Genomic DNA, 21,834 nt, shown 5'->3' with positions numbered 1-21,834 from the left:
GTGAGCTTCCTCTGCCTGAGTGTTCTGAGCACAGCGTTTATTTCACTCACTTTAATGCTGCAGATTTTACTTCCTAATAAAATGTGGCGTTGGCTGAGATTTGCTTTGTATTGTTTCTGGCTTCCTTATCCTCCTTCAGTAAAGCATTCCTGAACTATACGTCTTGTATCTGAGGAATTTCTGCACATAGTTGTTCATGGACAAATTGCCATTCAACTCAAGTTTTCAGAACTGCCAGAATATTGGGTGTTTAAACTATTAGGAATTAAAAGTCCTGTTTTCAGATCTGTGTGGTAAAAGCTGTTCTTTCATGTACATTTTGGAAATTTCTGTCCATTTTAATTTAAAGCTCTGCCCTTAATTTCCACTTAGAAAAACACTTGTCTCACGATCAGACACTGTGAATGGTGAAGTCCAAATATAACTTACATGAAATACAGGCATTCGAAGAAAACATTGACTCACTGAGGTAGAGGCTAATACTTTGGGCCTTTCCTTTCTGTTTTAAACTCATATTTGCTTTTCTTTAAAAATTTTTTTTTTGTTGTCTGTCTTCTGTCTTTGTTAGCCATGAATTTGACTCTGAACATGTTCCCGACCTGACAAAAGAACCCTATGTTCAGGACATCCACTCCGTGGGCTCCCTGTGTAAGCTCTATTTCCGGGAGCTCCCAAACCCTCTGCTCACCTACCAGCTGTATGAGAAGTTTTCTGTGAGTACCAGTCACTTTTAAGTCAAATTCTGTTCGGAGTTTTGCCGTGGTTTTGTTCAATACGTGTAAAGATGAGTTTGGTCATGTAAGAAATAGTTCTCTGAGTAAAAACATTCCGTGAAACAGAACAGAACAGCGCTTGCTAGCTAGACATAGTCTCCACTGTTTTCACATCTTCATTCTTTCATTTCTGACTTTGAGCCACAATCTTATAACCCTTGATGTTGATTATCATAAAGTTTCAAAAATACTATTTTTTGATAGATTTCAATGTCCACGCTCTGTTTACTTCTTGATACTACATTATGTTTCCTTATCCATTCGACATCAAAGAGTGAAGTCAGTTAATCTCAAAGTGAAACTGAATTGTAAGTAAAGAACTTGCATTTTTACCAACAAAGCCTGTTAGTCATTCTGCATTATGGTCGTTCCAGGATGCTGTTTCAGCAGCAACAGATGAAGAAAGGCTGATAAAAATCCACGATGTCATCCAGCAGCTCCCCCCTCCACACTACAGGTAGGCTGCACGTTGTGAATACCAGCCTAACGCGGAAGTCAGTTGCGTGGAAGTGGGGTTTTTTCCCCTTGGGGTTTCTGACTGTTTAAATTTCCTTGGAGTTCCAACCATTTAAACTTCTGTTTTTTCCATACATTTATAGTTATTTGCCTCTGTATCCCTGGGGTCTGGCGCAGTGCTTGACATTCATCAAGCACTAAATAAATATTGAATGAATGTATGCATGGATGAACAAATGGGGAGTTGACTGAACCTGTGTGTACATCTGTTTGCTGAGACACAGAAATTGCAAAAGGTGCTGGGTGGGTTTGGGTTAGGGTTAGGGTTAGGTGTCCTTGAAACTGGATGTCTAACATCCAGGAGCAAATGTTCCTAGAGCTTTCTGCAAAACTAAGGCTGTTTTTTTCTGAGCCAGTCCTGCCAGAGACTTCCATTTCTTACTGCATCTGCCTTGGACTTTCTTCCCTTCCTGTTCTATAGATGGAATTGCTGTATATAAAGTACAGAATTAGTAACAGTCTTTTTTTCCTTAGTATTCTGTAGATGGAATTACTGTATATAAACCGTAGAACTAATAATATTTTGGCAGTTCTGTAGTGATAATAACATTCAAACCTAATAGGCAGCGAAAAGAATTTGCTGGGGTTTATATGGCTTCTTTTTCCATTTTGCTGTTGAAAAGTTAAAAATCGGTAATGGAGCTTTTACGCTCTGTCCTGCTACCTGATGTTTCTTTTTGTTAATATGTTGCATTTCATTTTCCAGAACACTGGAGTTCCTAATGAGACACTTGTCTCTTCTAGCTGACTATTGTTCCATCACAAATATGCATGCAAAAAACCTAGCAATTGTTTGGGCTCCAAACCTGCTAAGGTAAGTTACATTTGACTTATGATTTGAAGTAGAACCAGTCGTCTTAAATAAGGGTCTAGTTCGTCAGTGTTTGTTAAGGATAATTTTTTAAAATGAAACTAACCTGTTATTTTTATGAGCATCTTCCTTAAGCAGGCAGTCGGGGTTCAGCCACAGCGCTGTGAAAGTGTGATTTCCTCCTGTGGGTGTCTGTGATTTGCACATAAACAAAAAAATAATGCTCTTTAATTTGGCTATTTGGGGACTTTCTGATGGTAATGCTGTTTACCCCACAGATCAAAACAGATAGAATCTGCCTGCTTCAGTGGAACAGCGGCTTTCATGGAAGTGAGAATTCAGTCTGTGGTTGTTGAGTTCATCCTCAATCATGTCGACGTCCTCTTCAGCGGGAGAATCAGTGCAGCCATGCAGGAAGGGGCAGGTGTGGCTTGAGCACACACTCTTCACTGCCGGGGACACGTAGTACGACTTCCGAAGGACTGGAAAACTGCATTTCTTGTCTCAGTTTAATAAATCTGACTTTGATAGGAAGTAGATAATTTATGTCTGTTTCCCAGAATGCACAATTTAACAGTTATTTTGCGTGGTCTTAGTGAGTACTAAATATTAGACCTATTGTGATTTAAGCTCAGGGCACATTAAAAAACGTATCATGTCATCTGTCATTGATGTGTATAAAGGTGTAATACAGAGCAGCAGTAGAAAAATTCCTTCCTAAACTAAAAATGCATGCGTGAGACTAGGCCGTGCCTGGTATCTTTTAAGAAAGGAAAATAGTTAAATTACTTAAGGAAGTTTTTATATATATCTACGTGTGTATGTGTATTTATATATATATATACACACACATGCACGTCACTGCTAATAACCTTGCATGTCACCTTCTGTTCCTCACTTAGTGTAAGGCTGTATTATTTTTGCCATTTAAAAACCATAATGAGGAAGATTTAAAACAACACAGACAGGTAGCTATACGGATGGACAGATAAGCAAATTGTTGTACACACATGCTCACACATATTTATGTTTTTCTCCCTTTGTCAAAGTTTGACTCTTTACATGGCTTTGTTTTTCTTTCCAAAGCTTCTCTTTCAAGACCCAAGTCCCTGCTGGTTCCGTCTCCATCCACCAAGCTGCTGACGCTGGAGGAAGCCCAGGCCCGAACACAAGCTCAGGTCACCTCCCCAGCTGTGAGTGAAAATAAATACATCGAAGTGGGAGAGGGGCCTGCCGCCCTTCAGGGGAAGTTCCACACCGTAATCGAGTTCCCGCTTGAAAGGTAAGTTGCACGCAGTCCTCCTTCAAAATCTGCGTCTTGCGGCTACATGCTATTCTCTTTTACTTTCACTGCTGTGTTTTAGTATTACTGTATTGATTCTGGGCCAGTCCCTGAAAAACCTGTTCATTCGACTGTGGATGTGACTTCATAGGGAGTGATATGAATGACTCTCAAAACGCTTTGCGTCATGTCGTTGTAAAGAAGAGGGAGGTCAGCTGTACAGGAAAACTGTTAGGAAAAAATGATACGCTTCCACTGGGTGGGGTGTGATTTTCTCTCTGAAATATGTTGTTGAGAAATGTGTCTAGAAATAAACTGTTGTGACAGCTTATTCAGAAAGTGATGCAAGGATAGCGGCTTGGTTGCTGTTGGTTCTCGTTAAGTTTGGAGCAGACCAGTGCTTCTCCGACCAACAGCTCACTCTTGGGCCCCAGCCCAGACCCCAGGATCAGAAACTCTGGGGTGGGGCCCAGCAGTCAGTGTTTCGTCACACCTTGCAGGTGGTTCTGCGGTGAGCCAGCGTGTGAGAAGCACTGCTGCTCCCTCTCTCAGGGTCCTGTCCAGCTCTGATGCTCGGTTTTTCTCTTAAGAAACGGTAATAACAGAGTTTCTGTATCTTCTTTACTAAGTTATCGTGGGAAGGCTAATGTGTATGTTCATTTTGATCTCGGCTACTGCTTTGGTTGTTACACAAGAATGTCGGGCCTTCACCTCCCTGAACTGGGCAGTACCAGTAAAAGCTGAGAACGTATTTCCGTGTTTCCGTATGCCTTTCCAACTTCCTTTCCCCTCCCTTGATTAGCATGGCCCGGCAGTAGAAAGTCAGCACATACTTTTCCTTTGTCATCCTGGGGTTGTCTTCAGCTTCCTGAATTTATAGTTCAGCTCTGTAATTTTCTCAAAAACCTCTTTAAGAGAAGTAGTCAGGAGTGTCAGTGCCGGCTGCAGGCAGACTGGGTTCCAGCTCCGGCGCCAGCATCCACTGGTTTCAGAGCGTGAAGGACGTCACTTACGCGTCTCGGGGTCATGGTTTCCTCAGCTGTGCAAGGAGAGGAGCAGTACCTACCTCCCGTGGTTTTACGTAACTTCAGTGGGGTGCTGTCTGTGCAGTTAGTGAGTCCCAGGCTGTCAGTGTATGTTAGTTACTATTTTTAATACTTTTCTTCTCTTTTGAGTTAATTCGCTTTACTCACACCTAAAATCATTTTCTTCAATTCAGTTCTACTTTCGGAGTTTTAATATTTTTTTTATCCCCAAATATTCTTATTCTCACTTATTTCACGGACTGTGAGGTTAGATCTAAATATGAAAATTTGTATAAGAATCACCTTTGCGAAACTGTCACACATTTCATTCTCGTTTCTTCCGCTGTGCAGCTCAGCCACACGGGGTAGCGCGTGCCGTGTGGAAGGCGGCTGTTTGCGCTTCAGCTGTGCCCCCCAGGCTCTTGAGTTCTTTCCATCATTTGTTGATTTTCCATTAGTAAAGGTAGCCCCTTGGATATCTTAATACAGGTTATTTTCTCTCATAGGAGGAGGCCTCAAAATAAAATGAAAAAGTCTCCCGTGGGCAGCTGGCGTTCCTTTTTCAACTTGGGGAAATCGTCATCTGTTTCTAAAAGGAAGCTGCAGCGCAACGAGAGCGAGCCTTCCGAGATGAAGGCCGCGGCTCTGAAAGGTCAGCTCCTCCCCGCGGTGCTGCGGCGGGGCGGGCCGCCGGGGGGCGCGCTCCTGTCCTGTGCCGTCGCCGGCGGGGCGGGGCGGGCCGCCGGGGGGCGCGCTCCTGTCCCGTGGCCGGGCTCTCTCTCACTCCGGGCACCCACTCAGCACGCTGTTGTAACAGGCCTCAGGATATGTCCCAATTGTGTTGCTACATGTAAATTGTCTCCTTTTACCAATTCTTTATCCCCAAGTATATATTATGTATAAATGTGTAGAAGTACCCAATTTCTCATGGAAACTATACAGGTTACATGTAGTGTAAATGTGCTTAAAAAGTCACAATGTATCCTCATCTGGTTTGCATATGGTTGGTAATAAAAAATAACTGCTGTGGTGTTTTACATTTATTAATCTGTATTTTTACAGATTTCAAAAATGACAAAATTATGTTTCAACATGCCTGAAAAGTTTATAACTCTTAAAACCAAAGGAGGTATCTTTTTACTAGATGATTCATTGATGAGAGTGTCGCAGAGAAATCTATCACTGTGTTGTTGAAAGGGCTACTCTTTTAAAAATCATTTAAGTTCTGAATCTAGGAAGGACAGTAGTGTTTACTTCTTAGGTAATGTTAGAAATACAACGTTCAGTTCATTTCATTCATCATTGATTCCATTTGCAATCATGCACTAAGCATGCGCTCAGTATTTTGATAGCAGCCTCTGTGGATAGAAAGAAAACCAAGACACTGCCCTGCCTTCCGTGTCTCACTTGGGAAGTCATACATGTAAGGAGATTAATTTCATGCAAAATCATACCTATTGAAATAGAGGTTTATGCGAGGTAATTTTGGCAGGAATTGTCATTTCACGTGGGGAGAGGGGCCGATGGTCAGAGAGTAGAACCTGTGACTTAGGTTTTGAAGCGTAAGTACCAGTCACCTGATCAGCAAGGGATTGAGAAAGGGATTTCAGGAAATGGCAGCAGAGTGTGTTGGTCTGTGAAGCAGGGAGCAGTAAAGAGCTTGGCTGGGGAGGATGGTACAGAAAGAGGTTCAGCTCGTTAGGGGCCGCGTGTGCTTGCCAGAGGGTAGGGAGTAGACGGGAAGAGGGTAAGACTGGCGGCTGGACAGAAAATTAGCTGTACAGGCGAGAAACAATGAGCAGTGGCTGTGGGAGTGGGAAATAGATTTGAGAGGCATCTAGGAAGCAGAATCCAGAGGTCTAGGTGACCAAGTGATTGTGAAGGATGAGAGAAAAAAAGAGATAACTTTCATGTTTTGATTCAGTGGTAAGGGAGATGGTGGTGCCATTATCCCTGTGGGGAGTAGCAGTTTGGGGAAGAAAAACAGCATGTTGTCTGTGGACACAGTGAGCTGGACTTGCCCGAGAGGTGAGGGGTATTGTGGGTCTGGAATTCAGCAGAGGGATTTAATTTCACTAGAAATACAGATCTGAAAGTCATCAACAAACATCTAAGGGTGGAAGCCCTGGAGGTATATTTTAAGGCCTTGGGAGAGCCCATTGAGAGAGAGAAGCGGGTTGGGGGCTGAATATCCTGGAGAAAAGCAGCGTTTAAAGGATGGAGCAGGCAGAGCTGTCAGGAAAGGAGAGTGGTGAGAAAATGGTGCTCCGGCAGGGAAGCAGAGAGCTGAGCACCTGCACCAGAGGTACCTGTCAGCTGCCCAGAGTGCTGCCAAGAGGTTGAAAGAGGATGGAGATATTTAACAAATAAGATCCAACAAACGTAATTAATTAAAGGACCTGTGTTAGTTTCCTAGGACTGCCAAAACAAATTGCCACAAGTTGAGTGGCTTAACGCAACAGAACTTTGTTTCCTCACAGTTCGAGAGGTTAAAGACTGAAATCAGGGTGTCAGCAGGGCTGCGTTCTCTCCAAAGGATCCAGGAAGAGTCCCTCCTTGCCTCTTCGGCCTCTGGTGGCGCCGCTCTGGTCTCTGCCCCTGTCTTGACGGGACTTCTCCTCTGTCTGCCTGCAGCCTCTCTCTCAAAGGATCCTAGCCATTGGACTCAGGGCTCACCCCAAATCGAGCATGAGATCATCTCAAGATATACTGGTCTTCAAGACATATAAAAGGAAGTTTTAAAATTCATCTCTATTCCCAAGTTCATAATCCTTTAGAAGAGAGATTTTTCACATAGGAAACCACTTGGGAACAGTACAACATAGTATATAATAGGATGCAAAACTGAATGTGATCGTAAAAGTATTATCACTCTCGAAACTTTAAATATGGATAAAGACACCACTACACTACATAGTTTCATTTCACTACATAGGTCACAGTGGATAAAACTTCACAGTGTTCGGTTTTGTTTCTTTAGGTGGCAGAGCAGAAGGGACCCTCCGTTCAGCTAAGAGTGAAGAGTCTCTTACTTCCCTCCACGCAGTTGACGGTAAGAATGAAGCCTCAGTCGTTTTATTCTGGAATATATTTCATAAAAGAACATAACAATGGAGAATATTGTATAACTATATGCTTCATGAATAGGCTATAGATTATAATTTCCTAAACGAGTATCTATTTAGTATTGTCCATTGATGTTGCAAAATGGTACCAGTCTTCAATTTCTTCACTTTTGACTTGATTGCTATTCAGTTTATGTAAAACTAGGTGAAGTGTTTTAAGTTAACCATTTGTATTTATTAATGTCCAGTGACAAATGGTGTTAGTAGCTTTTCTTTCTCTAAATTTCATAAGAATGCAATGCTTGTTACAAAATATAAAATGAAAGTTTTGATGTTAGGACCAGTAGTCTTTTGTCTTGCAGATGGCTTAACCAGATGTTAAATTACATATATCACACTGACTAGAGGCAGTTCTCGCTATTTGAGGATGATTAGTACCAGGAGAAGGCAACTAAAGTGAATCTCCTAAAATGGGGACCAGAATTTCATGGTAAATAGTACCAAAATGTTTGATTGCAACTTGAAGAACAATTTTGAAAATACATTTTTTAGCTTCCATTTAGCAAAAGTCAGGCTATAGTTGCAACCCTGTACTAATTTTTAGAGTGAACAAAAGATTACTTCAGTGTTGACTCGGAAGGAGATAGAACCTTTTTGGTGAAACCGTGTAGTAGCGGGTAGGACAGCCTTCATGTCGTGCGTGGCTGGTGCAGCAGGCTGACGAGCGGGCCTCTTACAGACGCAGTCAGCAGCTGCGCTGGTTCCCAAGGGCTTTTCTCAGTCCCTTGGCATGCAGATCATGCTCTTTTGATTCCTGGGGTGCCTCCTCCTGGTCAACTTTCTCATCCTCATTTGTTATTTCTAACCGCCAGGTCCTCAGTGGCCAGTGGCTCTGCTCAGGATTCAAGAAGTCCTCTCATTTCACTTCAGTCGAGTGTCTGACATCTTACCGGTTTTCTGAGATTTTCCATTTCACTGTCGTTAAGAGAATGGTTCTCAAAAATGTGGGAGTGGGCTGATTAGATGCTTGTATTAAGCAGAAAATAATATTTGAGTAGAAATTAATTTTATAAGTGGTCAACACACTAGTCAATGTTTTTGTGTTAAGACAGTGTCTGTCTCTTTATAGTACATTTTCACTTCGGCAATTCTAATAATTGTAATAGAATGCTGAGACAGAGGGCTTCTTTTACCAGTTGGAGTTTTAACACTATCACAAAATCATCTAATAGTCTACATTCTTAAGGCCTCTGCCTGAGAAACTTAAAGCCTATTCTTGTTAAGGAAAAGAAGTAAAAACTAAGTATCAGAAAGGAATTCTTTAGTAAATATATGTAATACTTTATGAGATTGTAGAGAGTTTCATTGAGAAGTTCAATTTTATAGAAATTTAGGTGTTAGGAGGATTTTTCCCCACCAAAAAAAAAAAAAAAAAAAAGAAAGAAACCCTCTTGCTGTTGTATATCCAAAGTATTACTCAAAGTGATTAGTTCTGCCTCACAAGTCACGTGTGAGGTCAGTGAGAAAATAAGACAAAAAGGAATGAAGAGCTTGCCCGAAGTCACAAGAGTCAGCGCTGAACTACTAGCAGGATCTAGGGGTTCTGAGCCCCCTTCCCCTCCCTCTGACGGTGTCAAACCGTCTGTTCTGTATCCCTTGCTTTGGGGGTTCCATCTGTACGCCCCAAGAGACAGTTGCATCCTCTTGCTCTGTAGTGCGTTACTGCAGCACTGAGTAGGGGACTCATGGTGCATGTGCCCTGTGACGTTCACACGTTGATGCTGTTGTCCACGTTTACCAGGTGATTCCAAGCTCTTCCGACCCAGACGGCCCAGATCTAGCAGTGACGCACTGAGTGCCTCTTTCAATGGAGAAATGCTGGGGAACCGCTGCAATTCCTACGACAATCTCCCCCACGACAACGAGAGCGAGGAGGAAGTCGGGCTGCTGCATGTCCCAGCCCTCCTGTCTCCGCATTCAGCTGAGGACGTTGATTTGAGCCCACCAGACATTGGAGTAGCCAGCCTGGATTTTGACCCGATGTCATTTCAGTGCAGTCCTCCTAAGGCCGAGTCTGAGTGTCTGGAGGGTGGTGCTTCCTTTTTTGATTCATTGGGATACTCCAAGGACAGACAAAATACCAACAACAAGGACTCAGAGGCGGGTGGCAGCCAGTCTCAGACTCCGGGAAGCGCTGCCAGTTCTGAACCTGTCTCTCCTGTTCAGGAGAAACTGAGTCCTTTCTTTACGCTGGACTTGAGCCCAACCGAAGAGAAGCCATCTAAGGCATCCTCGTTCACGGAGAAGGTCGTCTACGCTTTCTCTCCAAAGATTGGCCGGAAATTAAGCAGATCGCCCTCTATGAACATATCTGAGCCAATCTCAGTGACCCTTCCCGCTCGGGTGTCAGAAGTCATCAGTACAGCCTCAAACACGGCAGCTCAGGACGCACCTTCTCCAACCTGGAACAAAAGTGTCGAAGAAAGTGATGTTATAAACAGACCCCCCACCCAGGTAGTAAAGCTGAAAGCAAGTGAGAGAGAGGCCCAAGAAGGATGTGAGTCTGCGGCCCAGCCCCTGGGCCAGGTGGCGCCCGCCGGCGTGGAGTCGCCAGGGAAGGAGGAGGAGCCTGCCTCTGCCTCAAGCGGTCAGAGTAAGGCTGTGCCTCCTGGACAGACTCAGACAGGTACCATGTGTTTTCCTCTGTTCTTCTTGTGAGCTAGCAGGGACCTTCAGTCCTGCGTGCCATCTGTGCCTTTTAAGAGAGAAGTTGACTCCACAGCTAGCCTTTAATCAGACAGAGTGGTTTTCTAGGTGGTGCTGAAGGCTCCAAGTCCTAAGTTAAATCAAACAGAAACCCCCCAAAGGGCCAGTGGTCCTGCTTCACGTCTTCATAGCATTCCCTTATCTCCTTGGACAGTCAGAACTCATGGGTAATTTTCACACAGCTTCGTAGCTCTTGATTCTGTTTTTCCTTCTGATGAAATATCTGTATTATAGCCTTAACAAGTTAACCAGCCAGCCTACACCATCAAATGTAGAAGCTATTCTTAGTTAACTGCCTGCAAGCACTTGAAGCTTGTTTTCTAAGCAGTCCTTTCTGAGCCCCTTGAGGGACCTGCTTCACCCCATCTCTTTAGCAATCCAAGAGGGGATTGTGGTTTAAACACTCTTTGTTTTAGTTTTGCTTCCGAACCAGATGTGTTTTCTACAGCATTTGCATGTGGGATAGAAGATCGTGGATTGCCGATCGGAAATATGGAAGGCACCTGTTTTTAGTGATCAGATGGGGAGTGTTTGGCTTTCCGTTCAGGATAACACAAGCTACCTTTTCACTCTCATTTTTTTTCCCCAATTTCCCACCAGGAGCAGATAACCATGACCCCCCTCAGGATCCCGTTCCTGTAAGTTCAGTCTCTCTTATCCCACCACCACCGCCTCCGAAAAACGTTGCCCGCCTGTTGGCGCTAGCGTTAGCCGAGTCTGCGCAGCAAGCCTCCACCCAGCCCCCGAGGAGACCAGGGCCATCCCAGGCTGCTTGTGCAAGTTACGGAGGCCTGGCAGTGGCCGCAGCTGAAGACAGGCTGCCTGCTTCCCACTCCAGTGTCACTGCAGATAGAGCCTTCTTCCAGGCTGACATGCCCACAGAGCAGCCCCACCTCCAGGACGGTGACCAGCCAGCACCGGGTGCAGCAGCTGTCGGGGATTACACCCACTCCTGTGCCACGGAGTCTGGGGGGCAGCCCCACCCAGCAGACTTCCCAGGCAGTCAGCCACATCGAATTTATTTAGCTGGGGACCCAGAAAAGGCCGGAGTCACTTCAGTTCCCTTAACAGACTCTAAATCTGATGATCACCTAAGTTTCCCTGAAGACCAGTCTGCGAAGACCAGTGTTCTGACTGTCTCCTTTGTGGATCAGGACCGGTCTCAGCCTCGTCTCTACAGTGGGGAGCAGCCTTCTTCTTATCTTGGTGCAAGTGTGGATAAGCCCCATCACCCTTTAGAACTTGCAGACAAATCGCCCACGCCTTGTAATTTGCCCAGAGACAAAGTCTACCCTCCACCTGGGTCCCCTGAAGAGGACACCAGCACAGCCCCCGTGGCTTATGTGACGACTGTTCCGACAGCAGCCGAGATGAGCACCAGGGAAGCCGGCTGGGATGTGGTCGAACAGCCCAGCGCAGTGGATTTTGCAGTCGCCACCCTCCAGCGCACTCACAGAACTAGTCGTCCCCTTCCACTGCCTCCTTCCCAGAGAGCCACAGAGCAGCTGCCAGGCCCGGGGCAGGGACAGGCAGCAGCCAGCGTGGGAGTTCACAATGCGCACAAGGTAAGAAGGGGAGGCAGTCAGTGAGATGAAGTGGGCTTTTCCCGAAGGTACCTCGCTTTCCAGCAGGGGGTGTTGTTACTTTGAGTGGCTCTGACATGTTTTTAGTCCCGTGTCAGGTTTCCATGAAGCATTTCCCATTTGAGGTTGGGATCTGCCTTTATCTTGATGCTGGGTTTTTTTTGTTTTTGTTTTTGTTTTTTTCCTGAAAAAGGAGCACTTACTCGATGGCTCTGGTTTAACTATACCTGCTGCCTTTAGTTCCTAAAGTGTGTGGGTCGTGTCCTCACAGACACACAAAGAGACTGTGATCACACACGTCCAGCTGGGCTGCAGGCGTCGGGTTGCAGGGTTTTTCTCCGCTCCATCACCGACTCACTGTGCCTCTGGGCAAGTCATCTTAGCATCTCTGCCAGTGGTTCACGTCTGCCTGACGGAAGTGCTTTATTCTCAGGACATTTGTGAGACGTTCTACCTTATAGACGTTTTAGAAATGTCAGAGGTCACAGTGTTTTAGGACTTCTTATTTTCTCAACATGAACCAGCAGATTGTTCTGTAATTAAGCACTTGTACCGATGAGTGAATGTTAAATGCAAAATATTAAGGTTTCTTCCTAATTTTCTCATGTTTTAAAAAAGTGCCCAGGAGGAGAGGGTATAGCTCAGTGGCAGAGAGCATGCTTAGCAGGCACAAGGTCCTGGGTTCAATCCCCAGTATCTCCATTAAAAAAAAAATGCCCCAGGTTTTTTGTGGTCACCTTGAACTAAAAGGATTTCAATACCTAATCTTTTGGGGAGGATGCTGTTTCTAGCAACTGCTTCTCAAGGAGAGAGTATTTGCAGTGTTGCAGTGAGGACCACGTTTGGCCTCTGCTGCCACTGGCCAGGCTGACGTAGAGGCGGGAGGGAGACAGTGGCCGCATCCTTGGACCAGTCCCTTCACTGTCCTTCTGGAGGTCAGGGGGCTTAAAACTGCCCATTGTGGGCAGCTGTGAGTCACTCCACAAACTTTTCCAGATAGGATCAACTCTGTTTCCTTAGCAAAATGTTCTTGGCATTGAGACTGAGCTGGACAGATAGACTGGGTATGTATTTTTAAGCCTGACTGTTACTTGACCAAACTTTTGTTTTGGTCTGCACATTGACATAATGTCACAGGCAGCCTCCTCTCATATGTAAAGCCTGTCATAAATTAGAACAGTTCTCCAGAGATGGTGACAGCTGCTATACCAGGTGGCAGTGGGGACAGATCAGCCTCTGTCCTGTTTAGTACAACCACATAGCTTGGGGAAATTTCAAGCTGCTACCCAAATAGACTCAACTTGTGAGTTATAAACTTTTAATAGTGTTTGAGTCCGTAGAGGGGAGCATAAAAAACAAACTCACAGTATTACCGTCTTTCACTAGGTTCCAGGAGTAGTTCCAGCTCTGGAGAGGCCGCCTGAACCCAGGGCCGCGGGCGACCCTGCGCCCGTCCTCGCCAGCGATGGCACCGCCGCGCAGTGTCCCGCCGCGACCCCTGCCCTCCAGCCCGGCCTTCCCGAGAAGGTGCGGGAAGGGGCCCGGGCCCCGCCGCTGCCCCTGCGCGCCGAGCCGGCCCCCGTGCACCCCGCCTGCGGCTTCCCCGGCCCGGCCCCCCAAGCCAGGACCGCGGACGGCAAGATCGCCGCCGCCGCGCACTGCATCGGCGCGGACGCGGCCTGCGGTCCCGGTCCCCACGCCTTCGCCGGCGCGGCCCCCGCCTCTGTGGACGACGATGTTTTGCCGTTACCGCTCCCTGTCCCGCAGCCTAAGCACGCCTCTCAGAGAACTGCTTATTCCGCCTTTGCTAGGCCTGATGTCAGCACTGAACCCTTCAGTCTGGAAAACTGTTTGCATTTCAACGTGACTCCCAACTGCCAGTACCGCCCCCAGAGCGTCCCTCCGCATCACAGTAAAGTGGAGCCGCACCCGGCGTTCGCCTCCAGGTCAGAGCCACCAGCCTCCGTGGGCCCGCGTTACAACACGTACGTGGCCCCGGGGAGAAACGCGTCTGGACACCACTGGAAGCCGTGCGGCCGGGCGGAGTACGTGTCCTCCTTGGGCGCCGCTGTGCGGGGCGGCTGCTACCCCGAAGACGCGCCGCCGCACCCCACCATCCGCAGGGTGCAGTCTCTCCACGCCCCTCCGTCCTCCGTGATCCGCTCTGTCCCCATTTCCCGGACGGAGGTGCCCCCGGACGAGGAGCCGGCCTTCTGCCCGAGGCCCCTGCACCAGTACAAGCCGTGCCCGCCCCCGCAGGCCCGCCCCGACTACCACGTCACGCAGCTGCAGCCCTACTTCGAGAACGGCCGCGTGCACTACCGCTACAGCCCGTACTCCGGCGCCGCCGGCGCCCTGTGCGACCTGGACGCCTGCGGCGCCCTGCCGCTGCGGCCGCTGCACCGCCTGCCCGGCCGCGACCTGGCCTTCTGCAACCCTCGGCTGCAGGGGAAGAGCGTGCTCGGCTACGCCGGGCTGCCTCCGCGCCCCCGGGCCGGCGCCCCCGGCTATTTCTCTGCCAATGACCACAGCGTCGTCAGCATGCCTCCAGTGGCTGACGTCAAGCACAGCTACACCTCGTGGGATCTTGAGGACATGGAGAAGTACCGCGTGCAGTCCATCCGGAGGGAGAGCCGCGCTCGGCAGAAGGTGAAAGGGCCCGTCGTGTCCCAGTACGACAACATGGCCCCGGCCGCGCAGGACGACCTCGGCGGGATCTATGTCATCCACCTGCGAAGTAAATCCGATCCTGGGAAAACTGGACTTCTCTCCGTGGCAGAAGGAAAGGAGGGGCGGCACGCAGTCAAGGCCGTCAGCCCCGAGGGAGAGGACCGCTTCTATCGGAAGCACGCGGAGCCGGAGCTGGACAGAGCCCACCCGCACGGAGCGTACGGCGGCGGGCAGCCGGAGAAGCCCTGCCTCCCGCAGAAGCAGAGCAGCCTCAGGAACAGGAAGCTTCACGACATGGGTTGTGGTCTCCCCGAGCACAGGGGCCATCAGGAAGCAAGCCATAGGCAGTTGTGTGAATCAAAACACGGGCCGCCTTACCCGCAGGGGGCTGGCCAGCTAGATTATGGGCCCCAGGGGATTCCAGACGCGTCTGAGCCAGTCAGCTACCATAACTCTGGAGGGATTTACGTTCCATCGGGGCAGGAATCTTTAAGACTGAACCACAAAGAGGTGAGGCTCTCCAAGGAGCTGGAGAGGCCTCGGGCTAGGCAGCCTCCTGCCCCAGAGAAACACTCCAGAGACGGCTACAAGGAGGAGGAACACCTCGCTCCGTCAGTCGTCCCACCCCCTAAACCAGAGCGGAGTCATAGCCTGAAACTCCACCACGCCCAGAGCGTGGAGAGGGACGCTGGCGTGCTGTACCAGTATCAGCCACACGGCAAGCGCCAGGGCGGCGTGACCATGGTGCCCCAGTACGACAACCTGGAGGGCTACCACTCCCCGCCCCAGCTCCAGCGAGGGGCCTTCGGAGCGGCAGCGCTGGGGGTGTACGTGCCCCCCGGCTTTGCCCACCCGCAGAGCAGGACCTACGCCACGGCTCTGGGCCAGGGCGCCTTCCTGCCCGCAGAGCTGGCCCTGCAGCACCCCGAGACGCAGATCCACGCAGAGTGAGCCTGGGGGCAACAGAGTTGAAGCAGCCTCTGCTGGACAGTGGACTGTTCTATTTTTTTCAGTACCCAAACATTTAAAAAAAATTAAAAAAAAAGCTCCAAACCCCCTGACCACATTAAAAAATAATAAAAAATAAACCATCTTTTCCCCCTTCCCTGCTTCACCACCACCTCTTCCATCTATAGACTCTGTCATTTTTTTGTCATTTAAAAATCTGAACGAGTGTAAGCACTGTGTTGAAAACCTAGTAAAGAGATTTGCTACAGGCTGTACTTGCCATATGGGGCTGATGTGTAAGAGCCTGAGGACTGCCTTGCACAAAATTTCAACTTGACTTTGTCCTTCTTAATGTTTGCTGTATCCTTCAGAGCGGCTGACGTCCGCTTCCCCGAAGGGCTCTGTGTTTTCTGTTGCGGTCCTACTTGCTTTCTCAGTGGCCATGCGCTTGGCCCAGAGTGACACCCACTCTTCTCACCTCGTTCCCCTGTGTGTTTAAGTTACAGTGGAGAAACCTTCTCCTGATCCTTCAGATGAGTCTCTTGAACATCTAACAAATTATAACCAAAAAATTAAAGGAATTAAGACTTTGAGCATTTCATAAAGAGTCATCACAAGTAGTCAGACTATTTAGATCCAGGCTGAATAGGCTCATATCACTGCAAAGGGATCTTTAAGTTAGAATTCAAGAAACTTCTTAGGTGGAAGTCAGTGCACTTCGTTAGCCCCAGAAAACTATCAGTGCTTCTGAGGTGTTGCCTGCCTTCAGTTCTTTTTCCCCTCAGTAATATTTGGTAAATTGTGATCCTAGTGAAATATTTCACACCATTTGTTTTCTTAAAGCAACTTTTTTTTTCATTTAAAAAAAAACAAACCAGCATGGTTTGACTAGATAAACACATAATTTATCATGATTATAATTTACATGTTAGTTTGTTTCTGAACCAGAGTCCAGGTTTCCTGGAATTCTTAAAGTAGCTACAAATGATCTGTTAGAAAGCTGAGCATTCCTGCAATAACCACTTATCACAGCCCGTCTCACCCGCTGGAATTCTGAGCAGTGACCGTTCAGGTCCTAGGGATTAACGTGCTGTTGCTTCACTCTGCCCTCGTGCGCTCACAGTCTTACTGTAATTGCCATCCACACCAGCATTTCAGGTACAGTTCTTAGAACGCTGCAGACATGGGAAACATGTCTGATACCCAGGACTTTATTTTGAAAGTTGCATTCCATTTTCTCAGCCCACTGCACACATCCTCCAGACTAGAAGGCAGTCCTGCATTTCCAGAATGAGTTGAGATTGTCATGTCATTCCATAAATCTTAATGATACTTGATTTTTATACACTCACATGTTGTAAGTACTCAGTTTGTAGAAGTTACTAGGAGAATTTCATTCCATTTACTGGATGGTTGCTGCTCTGGCTTTTTAAAACTTGGAATTTACTTTCATTTAGAGCAGAGAAAAATCTTTTAAGAGGCTAAATTCATGCTGCTATTACTGCTGTGAAATTGTATAAAGATTAAGATTCATGCCAGTTTTTTTTAATCTAAAAAGTCATGTGATTACATTTTAAGGGTTTATACTTAGAAAAAGAAATAAAAGTTTTAAGAACAACACATCTACTTATATGTGGAAATACTCTATAAGGTTTTCTTTTGTTCCCCCATGATTGATAAGACAGACTGAATAAAAATGTTGATAGAAACCCTGAAATACCAACATGGAAAAAGCCTGTGGGAACTTAGCCTCTAGATCAAACGCGCAGACCCACCTGGACTAGAGTCACAATGCTGGGGAGCCTGCCAGGACACTTCACCTAGCGCACACGCAGGGAGCCGCTTGCAGGAGTTCGCTCTTTGGTGAATACGCAGCACTAATTTCTTCTCTTACCATGATCGTCTTTTGGTCAGTAGGCACCCCATTGCCCCTCTGAGGTAACACAAGCCCCGTAAGCTCTCACCAGCAGCACGGAGAGGAGAAAGGAGCTGGTGTGCCACAGAGATGCAGATGGCTTTAGGGACGGAGAGCCCTGAGGGATGTGGCCGAAGTCTGTCCGGTTTTAACACTTGTGGATTTGTCATCACACCCCTTGTTTACTCCAGAAACTATAAAGTCTCTTTTAAAAATATGAATGTTAATTCCCTAAAGCAGTTACTTGGTTAATGTCCTGTGTTTAGAAAATATCAGGTGAATATTTTGAATGCAGAATAATGACTCAGATTCCTGGTACTAGTGTGAAACACAGACTTTAGGTAAAGTCTGGAACTGTTTCACTGAGTGTAGATACAGCCTCAGCTTCGGGTTCAATTATTGGAAAGGCTCTGCCTCTGTCCATCCCTTTCTAATGGTCTGGGCAGACGGTGGCTGTCAGGCCACTGTGAGCCGAGTAACCGTAGCACCGTCCACTTTGCGTGTGACTCCACAGAGGGAGTAACTGAGAGTCATGACTCTGAAATTTTCACGTGGAGCATTACAGTCCAGGAAATGGAGCTGCCTTATGCATTGAACTCAGAATTTCATTCTATTGGTATTTTCATAGCCACGTCTCCAGAGTTGATCTTTTTGGCAAAATTGTGATACCACAGTTTGGTTTGATAGAAATAAATATTCGCTGGATGTCTGGCCAGAGACTTTGCGGACAGCCCCAGAAGTGCCGTCTCCTTGCAGTAAGTTGCGTCCGAGCCTCGTGGATAGCACGTATGTGCAGTTCCCTTCTAAGCACGCAAGTCCCTGAGGTTGGTCCCAAGGATAGGTAGGGCCTGCACATTTTTATAATGGCAAAGCATTTTTTTTTTTTAAATTAGGGTCAGGTTGAAATATTCTGGGACTAATTCTGTACAAAAGAGGGACCCTTAACGTGAGTGGGGACAGAATATCATATCATATTCAAAGCAGCAATAGAGGCATACAATGTAAATTTGAAATTTGCCCCTTTAGTTAAAAAAGGAGCCTGCAAAGTTCATATATCTGTTTCCAGCCCTGTCAGTCACCCATTCGGTTTGCTGGCAAAGTGTCATCCGAGCAGTGTGTTGTAAGGAATAATAATAATGAAAGCAAAAGTATGTCAGAAAGTTACTTGCAAATGGTTAGAGGCATGTGATTTTTAGTGCTGTGTGCGACAGAAATGTCAAGGAATGGTATGTTTTACCTGTGCAAGATAAGCAGTGTGCACAGAAGGTCTTTTTTCCTTTTTTGATTAGTACTGTTAGTGTTCAAAGAATAAAAATGGTTGTTTTACAGTTTAGACTCTAAGGTAGCAAACTCTGATTTTTCAACCATGACCTGCATGAGAGAAGCATCCTAGGAAGTCTTGGGTCATACTTCTGAGGTTTTAACTTTAATTTATATAGTTTTTTTATGTTTTAATATTTTTGTGAACTGGTGTAAATTGTTAATGCATATAAGCTTGTGTATTTTTGTAAATAGTTTGTGATTTATTTCTTGACCCATATGTAAATATTTAGAGTCTCATTTCTTCAAAACTTATTTGAAGCTGAGTTGTGGGTTTGGGGTTTTGTTTGTTTCTTTGTTTGTTTTGGTTGGGGGTGGGCGGGGAGAGAAGGGATTTTGTACTCTGATAATCCAGATGGACATACCTTGTGGCTTAAAGCAAATGTCCCACTGAAAGCAATTCAAATATCAACAAAATTATTTCAGGTTAAAACAGACCTCTGTGTATGTGTTTCCTTTTTAATCTAATATGAATTATAACAAAATAGAAGGGGTTGTTGGGGGTACTCAGACCAAAAGATTAGTGTTTCTATGACACATTATTTTACCAGAAGTTATTTTATTTTATTTGAGGGGAGGGGCTTAATGTCTCCTGTGTTTATCTGTCACAGTATGCTGCCTGGCCAAATTCTCCCCAGGTCAAACTGTACCTCTAGGACTGCAGAAACCTCTTGATCTGCACTGGCAAGTTCGAGCAGACCTGCTGCACACAGGGCTGCCCTAAGGCGTGGGAGCGCCATGCCTCCGCCGGGCTCCCGGCTGGTCTCCCAGGAGACGGAGTTGGCGTCTTAGGATTCCCCCGGAAGGGGATTCTGAACAACAACCGTATTTCTAAAGATTCCCACAAAGCATTTTGGACATACTGTGCGCTTTCAGAGTGTACCGGAAAAGAACCATCTCCTATACACGGTCGCCTGTGACAAGCTGATCTGTGGCAAACCCAGATAAGAAAGCACTCAAATGTGACAGCTGCTGCAGGTCCCCCAACTGCCTGACTGCGGTCCAGACGCACTCCTGTGCCAGAGTTCTCAAAAGAAATGCTTCAATGTCAGCCAGGACTTTTTCAAGGAAAAAAAACCAACTCTATTAAGGTATTGAAATCCTAGTTTTCCTGTTGGGAGTGATCAAGTACAAATCATTCTTCATCCTGAAACATTACAGCATTTCCCTGTTAGTTAGTAATGGGGACAGTTGCCCGTGTAGTGAGATGACCCCATCTTTTATACGCCTACAACCACACTCTAGACTAGAAGCAAGATGGAACATTTCACCCCCAGACTTGAACATGGGTCCCCATGGAAACTGCTCAGATGGGATTAAAGAAAAGAGACATCGGACATTTGCACTGGGTCTTCGGCTTAGTTTTCTGAGACTCATTTCCATACTATTTCATTACCACGTTTTCTTCATACTGACGAAAATACAGTACCTACCTCTTAAAATGTGTATTTATTTATCATTGAGGAGTCAGTGATAAAATCACTGATGGTGTTTGGAATTTCAGTCATTTGTGGTCCTACAGGAAAAGGCACACTTTAATGTTGACTCCCATTACATTAAAACTTTGAGCACCTGCAACCCTCTGAAATAAGACAGTTCAGTGGCTATGTTTCTCACATAACTGAGAGTATACCTCTTAAAAATAAAGTTGGCTTTTTTATTTTAAATATTTTAATTAAAATATTTCCAGAATATGTCAAGCCACAATATTGCTGTTACTATACCTAAAGATTCACCACTTACACCTGCGGACCGCTCTACCATAACATAGTTGTACGACCAGGACACGCTGAGATAAAGAGTGCTTCTGTACCAGGTGCTCCATCACCACTGTCCTATTGTGTTCTTGCTGGGGTTTTTTTTTGTTTTTTTTTTTTTAAATTTCCTATATCCTCCTTTTCTTCCTACTGTCTCTTCTCGCTATTGTCCACGAGCTACCTGTAAAACTTCCTCTTCCTCAAAATAACCATTCAAAATAAATAAGCTTGTCAAGATGGTGAGCAAAAGAAATTCTGATCGGAGACCCTGAAAGGTCAGAACTTGGTGTCATCTGTTTATTACACAGAGCTTCTGATTCTTTTCTCCTAACAAAGTACTTGGGTACCCAAGTTTCAGACGCTTAGAAGGGAGAATAAAACAAGAACTCTCTTAAGAGTTTTCCCTGCACTTGACGTTTTGTGAGAAAGCTCTATGATTAGACACAGTGGCATCTTCCATGTTCATAACTCCCCGTAGAAGAATGCTGGCCCCCGCGAGGCATCTGGCCCCACCACTAACTGCCAGAAGGCTCTCGCCCCACCACTAACTCTGCGGGAAGGCTCTCGCCCCACCACTAGCTGCTGGAAGGAGGATGGCGTGCCAGGTGCACGTGCATCCTTGACATTCGAGCAGTGCTCCTTTTTTCATTTCCTAAGAACATTCTGAAGAACACTCTGGGATTTCTCGGCCACTTGTTCATGTTTAAAACTGGACAAATAGTTCTCAAAGCTTAGAAACCGTTTAAGCACCCAAAGAGCCAGCTAAACATAAGATTCCTTGAGCCACGCCCAGACAGTCTGACTCGGGAGGTCTGGGGTTGGACTCGGGGGCCTGCAGTTTTAGCGCCTCCCGGTGACCCGGTACAGGTGTGAGAAGCGCGGGCCCAGGCACCATCTGTACTGAGCTCCTCTCAAGGGGAACCGGCTCCAGTTCGTAGAGCTTCACCACTTCTTCTCATTTGCACCTTGGTTCCCTGTCATATTAGTGATAAGGGAACAGAAGTTTGTTGTTAATTTCTCTGCCCCCAGTGGTTCAATATTAAGCCCCGTTTGTATTATTTATGGCAACGACACACAGAAGTTAGGACTAATTGAGCTGCCAGATAATATGGAAAGCAATGTCACATTCTCTAAAACTGGTAAAAGGCTGAAGACTGAATATACCACTGACGGCAGTTACACACTTACGCAGTCAGGTCTCGGGTGTGAGCCGTTTCGGCTGCTTGGGAACTTCAGAGCGTGCGTGCTGCTCTTCAGACGGGCAACTCCAACACCGTGTTCAGGGAAAACAGAACTCTTACAACCAGGTGATGTGCCTTCCTTTCTCACCAAAGGTTCTACAAGAACTTCTCGCACGTAATAGGCTTGTCTTTTTAGTTTTACGTATTTTATCAATGGTGGCG

The 21,834-nt window shown here is 46.4% G+C and overlaps 1 protein-coding gene across 9 annotated transcripts in view; it reads left to right on the top strand.

Moving 5' to 3' along the window:
- Positions 1-18,293, top strand: part of ARHGAP32 (Rho GTPase activating protein 32) — a 174,088-nt gene extending 155,795 nt beyond the window's left edge. For all 9 annotated transcript variants that reach the window (XM_074357073.1, XM_074357075.1, XM_074357074.1 and 6 more), the window contains 10 exons: positions 569-713; positions 1,148-1,230; positions 1,996-2,103; positions 2,379-2,524; positions 3,187-3,382; positions 4,914-5,059; positions 7,388-7,459; positions 9,274-10,158; positions 10,839-11,803; positions 13,208-18,293. In XM_074357073.1, coding sequence (XP_074213174.1) covers positions 569-713; positions 1,148-1,230; positions 1,996-2,103; positions 2,379-2,524; positions 3,187-3,382; positions 4,914-5,059; positions 7,388-7,459; positions 9,274-10,158; positions 10,839-11,803; positions 13,208-15,442 — 4,981 coding nt within the window. In that variant the 3' untranslated portion in view covers positions 15,443-18,293. The remainder of the gene's footprint in view (positions 1-568; positions 714-1,147; positions 1,231-1,995; positions 2,104-2,378; positions 2,525-3,186; positions 3,383-4,913; positions 5,060-7,387; positions 7,460-9,273; positions 10,159-10,838; positions 11,804-13,207) is intronic.
- The last annotated feature ends 3,541 nt before the right edge of the window (positions 18,294-21,834 follow it).

The sequence above is a fragment of the Camelus bactrianus genome, chromosome 33 (assembly GCF_048773025.1).
Source record: "Camelus bactrianus isolate YW-2024 breed Bactrian camel chromosome 33, ASM4877302v1, whole genome shotgun sequence".
NCBI classification, from domain to species: Eukaryota; Metazoa; Chordata; class Mammalia; order Artiodactyla; family Camelidae; genus Camelus; species Camelus bactrianus.
This window is presented reverse-complemented; position numbering and strand designations above follow the sequence as displayed.